Consider the following 20094-nt stretch of genomic DNA (forward strand, 5'->3'; position numbering starts at 1 on the left):
GTCCCAAAGCTTTGGGCCGTTCTCGACTGCTTTCCCAGGCCACAAGCAGGGAGCTGGATGGGCAGTGGAGGTGCTGGGATTAGAACCAGTGCGCATATGGGATCCTGGCGCATTAAGGGTGAGGACTTTAGCCACTAGGCCACTGCGCCGGGCTCCTTTCTTACTTTACTTAAAACCCCTTGTCCAGTGCTTGGCAGGGTACCTGACACACAGTGACATTCAACAGGCATACGTAGAAGCAATGACTTACTGTATGACTGAATGCCAGGAGTGAGAAGAGCTGGCATAGCAGTCACCTTACCAGTGTCCACCGAAAGATAAACATCCACTTGTCTTCACACACGCACGCGCACACACACACACACACACACACACACACACACACACACACACACACTCTTCAGCAATTTTATTCCGTAAGTAGAGGGCAGGCTGACAGTGCAGATACTCAAGGAGAGGTCACACCACCAAAGTTAAGAGTTTCTCTTGCCCCTCCCTGTGTCCTTACCCTTTAATTTGACTTCAGCCCCTAAGAATCTATCAGAGTTCATCTGAGGAAGGCCACCTGCCTGTGCTTGAACTCTGATGTATTGCGTACTTGGAACCGGCTTCCTCTAAGCATTCAGCAGAGCACACAACTGGGTGGGCTGTTCCGTCGTGACTTGCTGAGCTGCTGTCTGCGTCTGAGCTTCCTTATCTCTCTAAGATAAAGGAGGCTGAGACCTGACTCCAGCAGGAAGAAAGGCAAGGTTACACCATGCTCAGTGTCTTCCAAAAAAACCAGGAGTTGGAAAAAGAGTAACTTGCACAAGATTCAACATAAATCCCAAAGAATCTGCTCCCCTTGGACGAGACCTCTACAGTTGAGCAGGGTCCTTTCTACCATGAAGGTAAGTGAACTTGAAATCAATATGATGGGGCTGGCACAACAGCTCAACCGACTAATCCTCTTCTTGCAAGCTCCAGCATCCCATACGGGAGCCAGTTTGAGTCCTGGCTGCTCCATTTCCCATCCAGCTCCCTGCATATGGCCTGGAAAAGCAGTGGAAGATGGCCTAAAGTCTTGGAACCCTGTACCCATGTTGGGGAGCCAAAAGAAGCTCCTGATTCCTGACTGGCCCAGGTCTGGCTATTGCAGCCACTTAGGGAATGAACGAGCAGATGGAAGACCTTTCTGTCTCTCCTCCTCTCTGTCAATCTGGCTTTCCAATAAAAAGAATCTTAAAAGAAAGACAAAACAAAACAAAACTCTCCGTGTGAAATGTTCTGAGAATCCAGTACCTTGTAAGTAAGCCGTGCTCTCAGAGCTCCCTGGCTCTGCTCCCCCCGGCTGCCCTTGGATCCCTGCATGCCTAATATCCTCAAAGTTTCACTCTGCTCCAGTTCAAAGCACATGAGTGGCCTTTTCTAGCTAGAAAAGGACTGAAAATCAAGGACAGATGACTACAAGGAGAGAGGCCAAATATTGGTACTTTTTAATATCGCCTAGCAAAATAACCAAAGAACATTATTTTTTACTTACCTGGAGCAAATTAAATACAGACAAAACAGAGGACACTCTTGGAAACTCAGTGACCAGGAGGCCAGCGGAGCCTTCGGGGAAGCCTGCACTCACCGACTTCAGTGCCTTTTCCCAGCGTGAAGGTGATGCCGCAGCCCCGGAGTCCGTCTTCCGCGTCCGTCTCTATCACCACGTACGCAGCTGAGTAGTCAGGGTCCGTGTGCTGCAGGAAAGAGGGCCCCCCACAGCCAACCAAACGTGAGAACGTGCAGTATAAGCCTGACAATGACATCCCAGAGAACAGGAAACACAGCAGGGGAGTGTGCAGCAGGAGCTCCAGGGTGTCACAACAGAGCTCGGCTGGGAACAGCTTCCCAAGGGCTCCAGATAACTTCAACAACAATGTAAATGTGCATTAAATTCACTATATGAACATTTTAGAATTCATTTCCCATCTATTTAATTAGCTGACAGAGAAACTGAGAGACAGATTTTCATTAATATGCCTGCTATAACCAGGGCAGGTCCAGGTTTAAACCTGGCATCCTAGCCATCTCCCAACTAGTGATGGTAAAGAGACTTGAAGTACCCAAAGTCATCATGTGCACCTGCCAGCATGCACATCAGCACGGAGCTGGACTCTGAGGCAGAGCCAGGACTCACACTCAGGCTCTCGAACACAGGGTCCTGGTCATCCCAAGCAGCACCTTACCCACTGACTTACACAGCCTCCTCTCCAAGCATATAATTTTTATGCTAGCCTACAATGATTCTCCTGTGACATTCAGCTCAATTGTAAACTCGGGAGGTGTTGCTCCCAGCTCTCTCTCACAAGTCAAGGTGTCAGCAAGCTGTGTCCTACATTGGACACCGCAGCTCCATGCAGGGGTGCTGAGAATGCAGCGAGGACTGCGTCACGCTGAGATGAAGGAGAGCTTCCAGGCAAGTGAACCCACTTCTCCCTGTTCCATTCTATGCGGTTTTAACTTCCTGCTCTCAAATGGGATTTTGCTATCAGATACCAGCACAGCTGACTCTCCCTAGCTGCAGGTTCTGCATCCACAGATTCAAACACAGAACAGAAATAGTTAGGGAAGAAAACCCTGAATAGTGTTCAGTTGTGTTGCACTGAACACACAGACTTGTAAAATCATTGTTCCCTGTGTGAAATCTGCTCTTTATACATAACTAAACAAAGCTTTTACAAAATCGCTGTTCCCTAAAAAATATACTTTGCCAACTTTTTAAAAAAATATTTACTTATTTTTATTGTAAAGGCAGATTTACAGAGAGAAAGAGAGACAGAAAGATCTTCCATCTGCTGGTTCATTCCCCAAGTGGCCACAATGGCCAGAGCTGAGACAATCCAAAGCCAGTAGCAGAGCCCAGTGTGATAGCCTAGTGGCTAAAGTCCTTGCCTCGCATGCGCCGGGATTCCATATGGGTGCTGGTTCATGTCCCGGCTGATCCACTTCCTGTCTAGCTCCCTGTTTGTGGCCTGGAAAAGCAGTCAAGGGTGGTCCAAAGCCTTGGCATTCTGCATCCACGTGGGAGACCTGGAAGAAGCTTCTGGCTCCTAGCATCGTGATAAGCTCAGCTCTGACAGTTGTGTTTACTTGGGGATGAACCATCAGACAGAAGATATTTCTCTGTCTCTCCTTCTCTGTATATTTGTCTTCCCAACAAAAGTAAAAACAAATGAATGAATGAAAAAACAAAACAGAAAAAACAACAAAGCCAGGAGCCCGGAGCTTTCGCCGCATCTGCCACGTGAGGACAGTCCCAAGGCATTCCCAGACCACAAGCAGGCAGCTGGAACATGAATCGATGCCCAGACAGGATCCCAGAGCATGCAAGGCAAGGATTTAGCCTCCAGGCTACTGCAGCAGTTTCCAACTATTTACAAAGCGTTCATACTCAAGTAGTAATGGTAAGTATCTGAAGAGAGAATCTACATGAGAGGATACGCACAGATACATACAGACTTCACATGAGGAATTCAGATCATCTGGACGTGGCATGGGGGGTCTTAAAATCAATCTCCACGGATACCAAAGGGAGAGTGTATTTACTGACCAACTATATTGAAACTCAACACCCCTATATACAGGGCATGCATACGTTTTTGCTTGTTTTTTAATTTATGTACTTGAAATGCAGAGGGAGAAAAAGAAATACATCTTCCTTCTGTTTTTTCACTCTGCAAATGTCTGGCTACAGCGGATGCCAGGAGCCTGGAGCTCCACCTGGCTCTCCCACATGGGTGGCAGGGACACACAAACCTGAGTCTCAATCCACTGCATCCCTGGTACCTTAACAGGGAGCTGGAGCGCAAGCAGAGCAAGCAGGACTTGGGAGATGCTGGAGGCACAAGCGGCAGTTCCACTTGCTGTAGCACGCCTACTGCAGAGTTTGTTTTTTCAAGTCTTGTCTAGAAATTCATCACATAATGGGAGAAGGTGGTGACGCAAAAAAACAGCCGAGAAGAAGCTAGAGGAGCACAGGTCATTATTTTGATGATCTTTACATAGTTGATTAGGGCACAAGGGGTAAAGGGCTAGAGGAAAGTGGGTAAGACCATTGTTTCTACGTTATTTTTTTCTGTATCTGGGGTAAGGGGGGAGATAAGGGGAGAAGCCCCACCCAGCCTCCCACCCATCCCAGGTCCCTGATGTGGGGCATGCTCCGAGGGTCCTACTCAAGTGGTTTTGATAGTTCAACAGTTCTGAATTGCTGCCAATCTCGCCATTCCAAGCACGATGAAATCTCTCCAGAATAAGTGTGTTCGATTTTTAAGGAGCAAAGAGGAAGAAGAGCTAAAGGTGAGCAGAACTTGGGGGAATTCCTGAGAGGCAAGGACCATCAATGAGGACACAGGGGCCTCCAGAAACATGCAGGCAGGACAAAACAATGCCTCACTCAGAGCCCTGTGTGGCCCATGTGGGCACTGGTTTGGAAGTAAATGAAGACAAAACCAGAGAGGGGGTGTTGGGGCAGGCAACTGAGACTCCCAAAAGCCAGACAGAAAATAGGAAGGCATGAATAAGGAAGGCAGCACGCAGCCACTGAAGAATTTCACGTGAGGCTATCAAAGAATGATTGCTGTTATTATATGGATTCCACGTGCCAGGTACTTCATTCTAAGAGTGTGACTATTATTTTTCTAAGATCTACTTAGTTTTATTGGAAAGTCAGATTTACAAGGAGGAGAAACAGAAAGATCTTCCATCTGCTGGTTCATTCCCCAAGTGGCCACAATGGCTAGAGCTGAGTTGATCCAGAGCAAGGGACCAGGAAGGAGCCTCTCCTGGGTTTCCTGCATGGGTGCAGGGTCCCAAGACTTTGGGTCATCCTCAATGGCTTTCTCAGGCCACAAGCAGGGAGCTGGTTGGGAAGTAGAGCAGCCAAGACCTGAACTGGTGCCCATTTGGGATCTCGGTGCAAGTAAGGCGAGGACTTTAGCCATTAGGCTACCATGTCAGGCCCAAATGTGATATTATTTGACGTACCCTTCACAAGAACATTTACATCAGAGATGAAGTTGAGCTATGAAAAGGCCTAATAACTTGTCCCAGGTCATACAGTACATGAGGCAGAACTTCAATGCCTAAATGGGAACGAAGCTTACACATAACAGATGGAGGACCTGGGTCTAGAGAAAAAGCCCAGAGAAGGAATTTGGGGTAATGCCTTGCTGAGTCCCAGCTGCATATTACCATGCAAATTACCAAAAGGGGCTACAGATATGGCTGCCTTGAAGCTGTGGTCGAGAAGATGCGGTTACCAGAATTCTGAGAATGCAAGGCAGAAGCTATTAAGACCTGGCAGAGAATGCATTCCAGGAAACAGCAAGCTGACAGTGCGCACACTCAGCTGACGGCACCAGAGGCTGGAGCAGCGGATGATGAAGCTGTCAATGAGCTGGCCTACCGAAGGTGGGCTGCAAGAGGAAGGGATTAAAAGGAGCAGGACTACAGAGAGCAGGTAACCATGGCAACAAAGGCACAGATAGTATCTACTAAGGTGTGACCTCAAGGGTTGAGGACCCCCTGGTTTGGCCCTGCCATTAGATCCAGAAAAGCAGAGGGGTTGTAGAAGGAGACTGTAAAATGGAACAGCCCACTCCACCAGCAGATCCTGGTTCCAGGAAGCAGAAAAGGTGGAAAAGGCACGGCGGTGCATCAGGTTAATCCTCGACCCACGGTGCTGGATGGTAGACGGGTGCCGGCTCAAGTCCCAACTGCTCCACTTCCCACCCACCTCCCTCCTATAGCCTCAGAAAGCAGTGAAAAATGGGTGAAGTGCTTAGGCCCCTGCACCTACGTGGACGACCCATAAGAAGCTCCGGGCTCCCCACTTTGGACCAATCCAGCTCTGGTTGTTATAGCCACGTGGGGCAATAAACCAGTAGATGGAAGATCTCTAATTCTTTCAAGTAAAATAAATAAAGCTTTAAAGAAAAAAAAGGGGGGGAAAACAGGGGGAAACTTACTGAAGCCCCAGATGAGGATCAAAAGGGGAAGATGATTCCTGACCATGTGGCCTTTCAGTACCTGTGAATGGCAGAACAATCCCAGACTGGAGAAAGGTAAGAGGCAGGAGATGATGGAGTCCAGTTTAAGTAAGTCTCTGTCTGGCAAAGAGAAAAATTCAGAACACGACAGAAGGCAGCTGGACTTGAGCTGAGAGGGCAGGGTTCATGGACAGGGGAAGCTGAAACCAGCAGGGCGGTCCCAGGGAAGGCAGGACAGCACCGCCCGTTTCAGCGCAGGGGGAGCAGCAGCAGAGGCCACAGCAGACACACGGTGGGAATTTGCAGACTGAACAGGACGAGCAGAAACCAAAGGCACTAGGGTCAAGTACAAACTCTCGAAACATGGAAAGCCCTGTCCCTTGGGGTGCAGAAGGGCCTGATGGGAAAGAAAAGAATGAAGACAGAAATGCTGGACAAGGAGGGGGGATGGACGGGGGCATCCCAGACAGGAAGGGATAAAGACACAACCTAGAGAATAAAGGGAAGGATCTGAGTGCTGGTTTGGAGACAGATGTGTGGAGACACGGCCAAGGGTGCAGCTGTCTTCAGTCTTTTCGGGGATGCAGTGGACATGGTCCTCTGCCAACTGAGAGGACAGGACTGGGGGCCAGAGGAAAGAGGACAAGGCTGCGTCCAGCTGCTCCAGAGACCACACAGCCACCGAGGAGGGTAGCAGTGGTCATTCTTGGCTTGGCTGGGAACTGCACAAGCAAGCATCCAGGAAATATAGTAGGCCCAAGAACTGCACACTTATCCCACGGCCGGCGAGAGGTCAGACAGGAAAACTTTGCTTGCACAGAGGAGGAGGGGTTTGGAGACATGCTGCATGTCATTAAGGGGGCTCACTCCCCCGTGATGATACCACGCAGCTCACGCGCTGAGCACTCCCAAGGGTGCATCAGCACCCACCCTGCACAAGTGCCAAGGGCACACCCTGCCGCTGCACCTGAGACCCCTCAGCTGCCAGGCCGAGCAGAAGCAGCTCCTGAGGGAGCTGAGTGCCTCAGAGGACAAGGAAACTTATCACAAGCCAGGAACACCTGGTCCCTTGGAACACCAGGCAGCAGACCGAGCCCCTCGCTCCCGCCCGGGTTAGCCCGCTTCCAGCCTCCAGCCATCAACAACAAGAGAGCTCCAGTGACGCCAATGCTCTCTGCGCTGAGGTCAAGCTGACACTCCCATCCAGAAATGTTTCAAGCGCTGAATCTGCACACAAGATCAACCCCCCCGCCACGATGACACAGTCACAAGTATGCGGAAGCTGGACACACTGCCTTTCCCCTTTCCCCACACCTAAAATGTATAAGCCCAGTACTGTACAGCCTGGGCGGCCATACGGCCACCCGCCCACATGGTCACTCCACCATGTGGAAGTGGTCCCGGGCTGTCTCCCACCAAGGAGCAGGCCGTCAGACTCCGTTCTTCCATCACCTATCTCTCTTCTGTCTCCTCCCCATCACCCACAGGGCACAACATCTCTGCCTGCTGCCTGTACCTGACCAGTGCACCTCGCCCGGGAGCATTCCCAATAAAGCTTGCTTTGAACTGACCGGTATTTTGTGTAGTTGCATCACTCCGAGCCCCAACTCAAACCTTACGCCAGCACCTCGATTACCCTACATAAACCCTTCAGTTTGCAGTATTATCTGGCAACACACGTGCCAGAACATCTCTCCTAGCCTGGAGACAACACGGTACTCAGGGCTGCAGACTCATTCCATTTCTCAAATTTTCCTACAGTGAACCTTATTATCTTAACTCTTCACAAATAAATCTCCAAGGCAAGGCCAGGTCAGAGTCCCTTCTGCGTTCAGCCTCATCCCAGTTAAACAGGAATCAGAGTCGTGCTAGGGCATAGTAGCTGAAGCTTCTCCTGCAGCACCAGCATTCCATATAGCCTCTGGGTTCATATCCAGCTGCTCCACTTCCCATCGAGCTCCCTGCTTGTGGCCTGGGAAAACAGTCCAGGACGGCCCAAAGCCTTGGGACCCTGCACCTATGTGGGAGACCTATATGGGATCCCGGGGCATGCAAGGAGAGGACTTGAGCTGTTAGGCTACCACATGAGGCCCCCAAAAGATCTACTTTTATAAATCATTCCAGGTTCAAAAGAACACAGGATGTAATCACAGCAGTTTGCCCTCCACTCAACGTAAGATAGGAACTCTTCTCCCGGGCTATCCTTGCCTGACGCCATTCCTCTTTCATTACACACAGTACACTCTGTATCTCTAGGTGGCCACTTTGCCAGTGGGGCCTGGTGGGCACAGAGACTCTGCACACACACTGCACATACATTTGGAAACCACTGCCTCAGAAAAAGGGAGGGTAGAGGGGTTTGTCCGATCCCCTGAAACTTAAACAGCCCTTCCTGTTTCAGGAGGGATCCGTCGGTGGGCCCTTAGGTTAGGGCATCTCTGAGGAGGGACATCTGGGGGCAGGCATTTGGCTCAGTGGTTAAGACACCAGGTGATGGTTCAAGAACTTGGGGTCCCTGCCCCCCATGCGCGAGATGCAGGATGAGTTCCCGACTCCTGGCTCCGAGACCCGGCCCAACTCCAACTCCTGCAGGCATCGGATGCTCTTGTTTCTACATTTCTCTCTCTTCCAAAGAAGTGACTTTTTAAAAAGGTTAATATTTGCTTATTTGTTTACTGCGCCCAAGCCTAACCATGCCTGCAGGTGCATTCGATGAGTGTACCCTCTCACACCACCCAGTTATTGCAAACAGCCCAGTTGCGGACACTTGATTTCATCAAGTGGCCCGAGGGTAAGTCACGCAGTCACTCCGTGCTGGATGCCTGGGAATTCTCGGGAGAAGGTGAGCGGGCAGAAAGAAGGGGCAGCAGGAACGAGACAGAAGAAAAATCACCACAAGAGGGTGGAGAGTTTCTGGACACTTCTGTTTCTCTGAGGCAAGGAGGGCGTCCATCTTTCCCGTACCCGCCGCCTCCTACTTTTCTGCGCGGCGAGGGTCTCGGGCTAGCAGTCAGCGCTTACCAGGGCGTCCGAGCCGTAGGCCCCGAGCGACGTGGGGAAGCGCACGTCTCGGACCACGAGCCGGGAGATCCTGCCGTACACCATCGCGTCCACGCCGTCAGCCCTCTCCTCTGAGGGCCAAGCCGAGCGCCGGGCGGAGGACAGCCGGCCGGGGGCGGGGTTTAGCCGCGGCCCGGCGCGCTCATTGGCCGAGCGGTCCCGGGGAGCGTGGCCACGCACCCGGTCGGGGCCCCGCGGGATCTGAAAGTCCAGGTCCCGGCTGTCGGGGACGCGCCGGGTTCCCGCGGTTTCCGGTGGCCTTGGCTCTGGCTGCTGCTGCGTGGATGCAGTCGGATTCCGCGGTGGCCAGTCGGCGTCTCCTCACGGCCCTGGTCGGCCTGGAGACCTGCTGGAAAAAGCCGGTCTGACACGAGTTCAGTCCGCTCGAGGCAGGTTCTGGCCGGTGGCCCAGCTCCTGACCCGGAGCCGGAGGTGGACAGGGTGCATCCAGCAGAGCAGTGGTGTAGAAGACGTTATACCTGTCAGCTCCCAAAACCTCTGTTCCCCACCTGATCAGAGGGAAAATATCGTTTACTAACACACCCACATTACCTCACCCATCCAACCATGCAAGATGGACAGGCTATTTTAATTTTACTACTATAAAAAAAAAGTTTGGCCTCAGAGAGCGTCAGTGGGTGACTTGTCCAGGGCCACACAGCTAGTTAAGTGGGCTTCCTCCTCTACGTTGGCAGTCGTAGTCCTTCTAGAAACTTCGTAGTTTTGCAAGCTTTGGGCCCACTGCGCCTCCACATAGCATCAAAACAACAGGTCATTTCTGTCTCATAGTAGAAGCATACTGAAAGGCGAGGAGACAGCAGTGCTTGCCTGTGGGGACTATTTGAAAATGAACTGCTTTGTGGCCCGGGAAAAGCAGTAGAGGACGGCCCAAAGCTTTGGGACCCTGCACCCGCTCGGGAGACCCGGAAGAGGCTCCTGGCTTCGGATCGGCATAGCATTGGCCGTTGCAGTCACTTGGGGAGTGAATCATCGGACGGAAAATCTTCCTCTCTGTCTCTCCTCTCTGTATATCCTCCTTTCCAATAAAAATAAAAAAATAATAAAAATAAATCTTAAAAAAATGAACTGCTTGGGGACTGGGCATTTGGCATAATGGTTAAAAAAGCAAAACTTGGGCTCCTGCATTCCACACCGTGACCAGTTCCAATCCAGACTCCAGTGTTTCCAGTCCAGCGCGCGGGCACTCCGAGAGGCAGCAGACAGTGGCCCAAGTCTCAGGTCTGCCTCGAGGCTCCTGGCTCGGCCTGGTCTAGTCCTGTCCGTTGGAAACATTGGAGGGGACTGAACACGAGAAAGGAAGATGCTGTGGCTCTCACGCTCTACCTTTCCAATAAAGTAAAAAAGTTTCCTTAAAAACCTTTTTATTTGCATTGCCCTAAACATCATTCTTTCGTCTGCTTCAAGGATGACGCATGTTAAGCTCAGTTTTTAGAGTGGCTAGCTTCTTCCTTATCGCACCGTTGGAGTTTTTGTATCATTTGAAGCATCATAGTCTTTTGGCAACTATTTTTTCCCCAGCGATGGTTCACCTTTCATTCTCTTAGCAGTGTCTTCGGAGATTTTTAACCGTTCATGTCCACATAAATTTAGATAAACCTACAGACCGCACAACACCAGGACCGAGCTGCAAAGTAAACTCTGGAAACTCTGGAAAATGACAGGAATGTCTCCCACTTTTTTTTTTTTTTAGACACGCAGGTTTACAAAGAGAAGGAGAGAAAAAGATGTTCCATCTAATGGTCTACTCCCCAGATGGCCACAAATGGCCAAAGTGGAGCTGATCAGGAACCAGGAACTTCTTCCGGGTCTTCCACATGGGTCAGGAACACTAGGACTGGAGCCGTCCTCTCCTGCTTTTGCAGGCCCTAAGCAGAAAGCTGTATCAGAAGCGGAACAGCGGGCTCAGTCAGCAGCTAAATCCTTGGCTTAAGTGCGCTGGGATCCCATATGGGCACCAATTCGTGTCCTGGCAGCTTCACTTCCCATCCAGCTCCCTGCTTGTAGCCTGGGAAAGCAGTAGAAGACAGCCCAAAGTCTTGGGACCCTGCTCCCAAGTGGGAGATGCAAAAGAGGCTCCTGGCTCCTGAGCAGCTTAGCTCCAGCTGTTGTGGCCATTTAAGGAAGGAATGAAGCAGTGGATGAAAGATCTTTCCTCTGTATCTCCTTCTCTATAAATCTGCTTTTTCTCATAAAAATAAATTATTATTAACAAAAAGTGGAACAACTGGGATTAGAACTGATAAGGGATACTGGTACTTGAAGGTGGAGAATCAGCCAGTTGAGCCATGGCACCAGCCCCACTTTTTAAAAAAGAAAACATTACTTTGATACCAAAATAAAAATACTGCAAGAGAACCATACATCAATATCCCTCATAAACTTAGATACAAACTCCCTTCTAAAGTTAGTAATACCAGCCGTATTATCTTTAGAAGTAATAGGATGCAGGCATTTAGCTGGCGGTTAAGATGGTCACGTCCTACCTGCAATGCTCATGTCCAACACCCAGCTCCAGCTCCAGCTCCCGACCCCACCTTCCTGCCAATGCAGACCATTGAGGCTGCAGTGGTGACTCAAATACCTGGATTCTTGCCACACCATGCATGGCTGACATGGATTGCATTCCTGGCTCCTAGTTCTGGCCACAGTCTAACTCCAGTCATTGTGGGCATTTGGGGGGGTGAACCAGTGGATGTGAATTGTCTTGCCTCTCTGTCTCACACACAAATAATACATCTTAGCTGAGCTGAAGTTGTCTCAGTAGTGCAAGGTTGATTAAACATTTGAAAATCAATACAATTTTTCCTGTAACAGACTTGAAAATAATACAGGTGGCAGCAGATTAAGCCACAGCCCGTCATGCCAACTGGCATCCCATGTGATTGCAGGTTTGAGTCCTGGCTGGTCCATTTTCTGTCCAGCTTCCTGTTAATGTGCTTGGGAAAGCTGAAGAAGATGGTCCAAATGCTTGGGGCCCTGCCACCCATGTGGGAGACTCAGATGAAACTTCCAGCTCCTGGCTTCAGCCTAGCCCACCATAAAGCTGCTGAGGCCATCTGGGGAGTGAGCCAGTGGATGGACGATCTCTCTCCTCCACCCAGGCCATTCCACCCCTGGCCTACTTTTCCTCCCTCCCTCCTCTGTATAACTGCCTTTCAAATAAACATTTTCTAAAAAACCTATTGGCCATCCTCTACTGCTTTCCCAGGCCTTAAGTAGGGAGCTGGATAGAAAATGGAGCAGCCAGGACACAAACTGGCGCCCATTGGGATGCTGGGGCTTATAGACAACCATTGTGCTAGCCCCCTGAGAAAAAATTTAAAGATCCAAATAAGTGTAGAAACATTTTATACTCTTGGAATGGAAGGCTCAATACTGATAACATACCAGTTCTTCCGAAATTCAACTATTTACTCAATGTCGTCTAATTTGAACCCAGAGCAGGAATTTGTATTCTAAATCTTATAAGGAAATTTGAATAGCTGAAACTACCTCAAAAATAGAAGCAAGCATGTAGAAATGTGGTTAAATTGCTGCACAGGTCATCTGCATACTCTAGGAGACTACCTGGTTCAACTCCCAGATACCTGCTCATGGTTCAAGTTCCTGCTAATCCACACACTGGGAGACAGCAGATGATGGCTGAAATGCTTGAGTCCCTTCCACTTTCACTCAGTTACGACCAGTTCCAAATATTTGGGGGAATGAAACAGCTGATGAACTTCCAATTGTCTCTGCCTTTAAAATTTTTAGTTTTAAAAAAATTTTTAAAGGAGGGGGGTTGGCTAAAGAACTTAAAAGTATATGATTCCAAGATTTCTTACAAAGCAGCATAAATTAAGTCAGTGTGATATTAGCATAGACTAGTATATAAATGAAACAGAATGATGTCCCAAGATAAACCCGTACATCTGTAGGATTGAGGCGGGTCGGTGGGCAGGGCAGAGGTCTCATCAGCTGGCTCACTTCCTAAACACACACAATAGTGGGGGACCAAACCTAAGGGCTGGAAACATAATCCAGCCCTTGCACACGGATGGCAGGAACCCAACCAGTTGAGCCATCACTGCTGCCTCCCCAGGCACTGGAATGAGGAACCACAGCAGCACACTGAATTCAGTTAAACTGGTGTGGGATGTGGGGCTAAACCTGGGTCTTAGTTGCCAGGCCAAGCGCCTGCCCTGAGAGTTGATTTTTAAAAGTGCTAAAAAAATTCAGAGGGCAAAACTCTTTCCAACACATGGTACTGGAACAAAGGGATATCCATACGAACAAACAACCTTGAGCCCTGACCTTCTATCATACAGTGTATTTCCAAATGAAATACAGACATACAGGTTAAGTTAATAAAATTTCTAGAGGAAACCTTTGTGAACTTCAATAAGGTAGGGAACACACACACACAAAATTAAAAAGGACATCAATAGAAGCCATTAAGGAAACGAAAAAGTTGTAAATATTGAGAAAAATATTCACAAAATCTATCAGATAAGAATACTTGTATCCTGAATTCTGAGATAAACACAACTCAGTAAGATGACAAACAACTTGATATAATAATAACAAGCAAGTTTTAATTAAACACTCCACCAAAAAGATACACAAATCTGAAATAAGCTCATGAAGACTTCTGACATTACTAGTCATTAGGGAAACACATACTAGAACCACGAATACCTACCAATACTACCAATATCCACCAAAATGGCTACAATCTAAACAGCAGTACATGGCAAGGACATTGCTGGCAGAACAGGAAATGGTATCGCTTCTTTGAAAAAGACCGGCAGTTTTTTAGGTAACTACAAAACGTAACTATAAAATGTACCATACAATTCAGCAATCATTCTCTTAGAACCATAAAAAGATGACTCTTAAAAGTACCATACTAAGCCAGATATTCAGATGCATGCTAGGTGATGCCACTTACATGAAATTCCACAATAAAAACCTGTAGTGACAGAAAACACCTAGTGGTTGTGAGGGCTCAGGGATAAATAAAAACTGTTAGTGGGTGTGATGGAATCTTCTGTAATGACAAGTGTTCTGCATCATGATTTTGATTATGGCTTTATGACTATATTTGTCAAAACTCATTTAATTGTACATGTAAAGTGGCATTCCCACGTGTAAATTTTACCTCCAATAAAACTTCAATTTCAACTTGTTGGTTTCAGCTCTTTGGAATAACGCTTAAAATTCTTTAAACAGGTGGGCAAACAGTGGTGTAGCAAATAAGACACCATTTGAGACATCAGTATCCCATATTGAAAGGTATAGGCTTGAGACTCAGCTTTGCTTCCCATTCCAATATTCTGATGAATACCCCAGGAAGTAGTGTGATGGCTCAGATGTGGCCCTGTCACATCTGAGGGACCTGGGCTCTGGCTCTGCTTTGGCCCAGCCACTGCTAAATCAGTGGATGGGAGATTTTCTTTCCACCTCTCAAATGAATAAAATGAACCACCATGCCAAGACTTGTCTATGTCCTTTGGAGTGGCTTTATTCTGATTCTAAGATAAATAAAAAATTTCTACTGGTATTTGTAGTTGACAGGTTAGGGGAATCAAGATTAATTAATTAGTAGCGTCAAAACTATTATCACCTGAAGCTAGATGATAAGCATGGGAGCATTACCAGTCCCCAAGAGTGTGGGGGAGGCCATGTAAGAAGAATTTTTGCTTGGTCAAAGGACAGCCAGCTCCAATTCAGGGGAAGAAGGCAAAAAAACAAATATCCTAACCTGTCTTTCCAGTTACCTCCTATCTTCTGCTGGCACTGTTGACTGGCTGGACACAAGAGGAAAGTAGAGAGCAAGGAAACTTCCCGATTTGTTCTGGTCAGGCTTTCAACAGGAACACGGCACAAGCCTGAGTGAGGAGGTCAAATGTATGACGCTGGGCCCAGGCTGCCTATTTTGTCCAGAAGTATTCCTTGATTAACACTTGTGAGTATTATCAGGAATCTGGTTGCCAGTACAAAACCTCTCCGTGTAGTTTAGAGAGACAGACAAACAATGGAGGAAGAGCAGAAGAGCTGACTTTAAGGAAATCAGTGCTACTGCAGCCCACTCTTGTGCTTCTCTTCTCTGCACGCTGGTGTCCAGCAGCCCTGGAATGCCGCAGCACAGAGGCCTGATCACACAAAGACTGACCTTCCAACCGCAAGCAGGAAGCCTCCAGGGGAACTCGGAGCTCTCAGTGAACAGCTGCATTATGAGATAGTAAGGCTGACTCGGAAGATGCCAATTCTTACCAGGTTAGTTTATAAGCACAATGCAAACACAAGCAAAATCTGTCTTGAATTATTTTTGAAATATGAAGAAGTCTACACTTCCTCAAGAAATTGACAGGTAGTAGGAAAATTTGACACAGCAATTAAGACGCTGTTTGGGGCACCATATCTGGTACCTGGGTTCAAAACAAAATTCCACTCCTGATCCCAGTGTCTTGATCTTGCATACCTTGAGGGGCAGCAAGTAATGGCTCAAGTATTTGACTCTGTCACCCACAAGGGGAACCCAGGATGAATTTGTGGCTCGTAGCTGCCTTCCAGACCATCCCCAGCTATTGTGGGCATCTGGAGGATGAATCCGAGATGGGGTCTCTCATAAAAAATGAAAAAGAATACGAAGCTTAAAGAAAAAAGGATTACTAAGGATCGACACAGTAGGCTGAGTCTCCAGCTGCAGTGCCAGCAACCCCATGGGCTCCAGTTCACGTCCCTGCTGCTCTATTTCCAATCCAGTTCTCTGCATAGGACCTGTGAAAGCAGCAGAGGGTGGCTCAAGTCCTTGGGACCCTGCACCCAAGTGGGAGACTAAGAACCCACAAGGGACATTTAATATTCAAGCTGATAAACAGAGGACGGAATCAAAACCCAGGAGTGATAAGTGGTGAAGTGTCCTGGGAAAACTATGAAGACAAAAAGAAATCATGTTAGACTCTAAGTGACACTTTATACTCAACTTCCAACAAGATGAATTTTAATCTTGGGGAGTGAAGTAAGAATTTTCTCAGCACAAAAACAGAAGTAATAGACTTGATAAAATTTAAATGTACAACTTTAATGTAAAAAAATGCAAACGTAAAAGCCACAAGTAAGAAAGTATTACTGTATTATAAAAATACTCAAGTTTTTAATTAGGTAAAGTGCCTGCACTGATTATATGTTATATTTTGGGGAATGAAGAAAAGAACTAGTAAACATTTTAGGTGACATAACAGTAAAAGTTAACTAAATACTACTATTATATTGAAAATGAGCACTTTTGATTGTTCAAGATTTAGCATTAAATAATTTTAATTATACCTAGAAGAAATTATGAAACATATTAAAAGCTCCTATTTCCAAAAAAATTAAGTCCCTCACAGTCAGAAGTGGTCACCACATTGTTATTATGTATACATAATTATTCCAATGACTTAGGATTTTATATGGTACAGTGTTTATTAGTATAATTTTGAAAAATGAAAAAAGTAAAAATGTTACTCACCTGACATGGAAAATTAACGAAACAAAAGGCATTTAATAAAGGATTGATTAAACTCTGTTCAGGAGTTACAAGTAACCAAACACTGGCTCTCCCTAGTGCAAGAATAAATTCACAATATGCCAAGGTTTTTAAAAAGTAATGAGAAAAATATGAATAGCAACCAAAAAGATAAATAGCTGCATTCAACAATAATTTTTATTTTTTATCCACAAAACAATATTACAATACTTTATAAAAATATTAAGTTTTAAGCTACCATTATTCATTAAAAAAGTGTTTGTGCTAGAAGGCTGTATTGCCAACTTGCTTTTTTGGTAAGGGTTAATTAAGTTCCACATTAAGACATTGAAGACAAAAAGCTGTTGGGGAAAAAAAATCTTCAAATGTACAAAAATGTTTATTTTTCTTGGCAATTTAAAAATACATAACAATTTAAACTGAATACACATTGTTAGTGTTTTATCTTACCATACATTTGTTACTCAAGCAATGCTGCATTCAGTTCAGCTCTAAAGAACACCATCAGCTTCTCCTGGCTTATTTTTCTAATCAGAATTAGTATATGAACATGATTTTGTTACCCTTTTAAAAATGCTTAGAAAAGTTACAATATGTCACAGAAAGCCCTTTAAAAATCTCGAGTCACAGGCTGTGGATGTTAAGGGTGAACTATGACCGCCATGTTCTTACAAAGAGCCTCTCAGCAGAGGCATTCAATACTAACTCAGTACTAAACAGGCAACGTAAACAGAAGAGCCATCACTTTCAGTACCACAACTGTGGCCATCTTGCATGGAGTTCATGTGTCATGTTTTACAATGGCCTGAATTTGAACACAGATATCATGGCACAGAATTGCAAATTTAATGATGAAATTATTTAAGTGATAGTAGTTAAAAACTATATCCTAAAAATCTGGAAAATTGATAATGCCTTATCTAAAGTATGACAAATGGAGTATTTTAAAACATAAATACCATTTTAATTTCAGTTATGTTTCTTTTTCCCTCTTTAAGACAGTTAAAGCAGTAATGCTGCTACTCAATTTGTACTTTGGAATTTCTAAGTGAATAAAGATCTGCCTTTGTATGTTTCACTCTGCACTTCAAATAGGCAAAAACTGTCTCCCCCTTTACTGTTGTTACTATGCAGCATAAATTTTCCTCATCAAATTAACTATACAAGGGAAAATTTAAGTAAATTTGAAAGTGAATACGGACTCATTCAAACAAGGATTTGAAAACATCTGACATGATAAAAGCTTTGTGCCGGGAGTTAGTGTGAAGTCCTGACTTCACTATTTGAAGATATAAACTCATTTAGTGTACATGTTAGTTTTATATTCATAAATTCAAGTCTGAGAACATAGCCTAGAGGGGAGCTTTGAGTGCCAGCAAAGCCATTTTGTCACTCCATGACATGAATATTAAACATTATATTCCATCCTCTACCTGTAAAACTTTCACATTATCTTTTCTCATATTTTTTTAAATACATTTCCATCTCTGTTAGTCTCTATTCAATACAAGCGAAAGTGCATTCGAGTCCCTGATCTAGCAACGTTTCCTATTTGTGGCACCCATTACCATACAGCAATAACGCTCGCAGTACCAAGTCTATTTTTTTTTCCACTAAATGATGAAGGTCTTTTATGCTATTTAAAAATTAAAAGATTTCTTTGTGGACTGGACAGTACAATTTCAATTACATACTGTCATTTAAAAAATTCAATGCAAATTTTAAATTAAAAAATTAACTTACTTTCTGGTTACCTTCATGATTCTAAATGGAACTATCTAGAACCTGATTGAAGTGGAAGATGTTTTAATCTACTTTCCAGTTCCATGAACATGAGTATGAATACAGTGTATCCTGTTTCCAAAACCCACATGTGTGGTCTAGCATTTAATTATTTTTGATATTGCTTAGGCTCTTTCTTTGTTGCTAAAATCCTGGTCCATTTCCATGCAAAACGAGGCATATGTTCAGATGCATACTGAATACTGAGTTAGAAACTTTAAATTCAAGATATTTTTTAAAAGTGGAATGGAATGGAATCATTTGGTCCCACCAGATTCCTCAATTTTAACCTATAACCTTGCTTTCCCAAATTTTGATTACAACAATAAATAATTTCAACAATTATGAGTTTGGGGAATAAAACAATAGAAATGATCTATAGACAGTAAACTGATGCACTTCACTACCACGCTGTCACCTTCACTATCACAGCAACATTCTTAGCTCTACTTTCTTTGGACCCTGAAATAAGTTGGAAAATGCATCATTGGTACTTAACACTTGGGGAAAAAAAGTGGTTTTGTGCAACCATATCTGGAATTCCAGTTTACCATATAAAACATGCAGAGTGAAGATTTTCTTCTTTTGATTCCTTACATACGTAAGTGAGGAACTCTACGCAAGTTCTTTATATTTTGGCAGGTCTGTGCACATAAAACAGGATACTTATAGATTTTCTCCTGGCTGGTATTGTGGCTCTGTAGCAGTGAAGTAGTCTTCCAGGAAGGACTGAATATACTCAAATGTTGGTCTTTCATCAGGGTCCTTCTTCCAACACAGATTCATTAATTCATGGAGAGATTCTGGACAGCCCTGAGGGCACGGCATCCTGTATCCTCGTTCCACCTGTTCCAGCACTTCCCGGTTCACCATACCTAGCACATGAAACTCAACCATTAATCAATGGGTACTAGCTAAATCTAACGGGATAAAACAAATCGCATACTCCATAAATGATTCATGCTATATAACATTCAAATATTCAGTGAAAAGATTCTCTCAATAAAGAAAAAAAAATTTAGCTGTCATAGTAGTCAAGAAAAGGTTAGAAAATGTTAATTTCAGGCCCAGTGCAGCAGCCTATGGCTAAATCCTCACCTTGCATGCACCAGGATACCATATGGGTGCCGGTTCATGTTCCAGCAGCTCCACTTCCCAGCCAGCTCCCTGCTTGTGGCCTGGGAAAGCAGTCAAAGACAGCCCAAATGGTCTTGGAACACTGCACACACGGCAGACCCAGAAGAAGCTCCTGGGTTTGGATCAGCTCAGCTCCTGCAATTGCGGCCACTTGAGGAGTGAACCAGCAGATGGAAAATCTCTGTCTTTCCTTCCCTATATAAACCTGACTTTCCATTAAAGGTAAAATAAAATAAAAAGAAAATGCTAATCTATATTTCAACATGTTGAATTTTCATTCTGCCTCAAGTTTCACTCCTTTTTGATGATGTCTTTGTTTATTTGAGGAGCAGAGTTATAGAAAAAGAATAGAGAGAGGAAGAGATCTGTTAGTTCATTTCCTAAATAGATGCAACAGCCAGGGCCAGGCCTAACAGAAGCCAAAAGCCCAGACTTTGATCCCGGCCTCCCAGGTGGGTGCAGGCCCAAGCACGTGGGCCATATTCCACTGCTTTCCAAGGCACATTAGCAGGCAGCTGTATTGACAGTAGAACAACCAGGACTCAAACCACAGTGCAAATGCAGGCT

General features: G+C 45.6%; 2 protein-coding genes across 3 annotated transcripts in view; both read right to left on the reverse strand.

The window, feature by feature from the left end:
* The window catches only part of ENOSF1 (enolase superfamily member 1), a 37009-nt gene extending 27870 nt beyond the window's left edge, over positions 1 to 9139 (reverse strand). The window contains exons 1-2 of one of the 2 annotated variants that reach the window (XM_040974031.1): positions 9036 to 9139; positions 1616 to 1724 (exon numbers count right to left, since the gene is read on the reverse strand). In XM_040974031.1, the coding sequence (XP_040829965.1) occupies positions 1616 to 1724; positions 9036 to 9119 (193 nt within the window). In that variant the 5' untranslated portion in view covers positions 9120 to 9139. The remainder of the gene's footprint in view (positions 1 to 1615; positions 1725 to 9035) is intronic. The other variant, XM_040974032.1, reaches the window with a different exon arrangement.
* Positions 9140 to 16775: 7636 nt separating this feature from the next.
* The window catches only part of YES1 (YES proto-oncogene 1, Src family tyrosine kinase), a 70487-nt gene continuing 67168 nt past the window's right edge, over positions 16776 to 20094 (reverse strand). Inside the window, exon 12 of the mRNA XM_040974024.1 lies at positions 16776 to 19265. Within this exon, the coding sequence (XP_040829958.1) occupies positions 19057 to 19265 (209 nt within the window). The 3' untranslated portion in view covers positions 16776 to 19056. The remainder of the gene's footprint in view (positions 19266 to 20094) is intronic.

The sequence above is a fragment of the Ochotona curzoniae genome, unplaced genomic scaffold, assembly GCF_017591425.1.
Source record: "Ochotona curzoniae isolate NIBS_2020 unplaced genomic scaffold, NIBS_Ocur_1.0 contig_2364, whole genome shotgun sequence".
Taxonomy (NCBI): Eukaryota; Metazoa; Chordata; class Mammalia; order Lagomorpha; family Ochotonidae; genus Ochotona; species Ochotona curzoniae.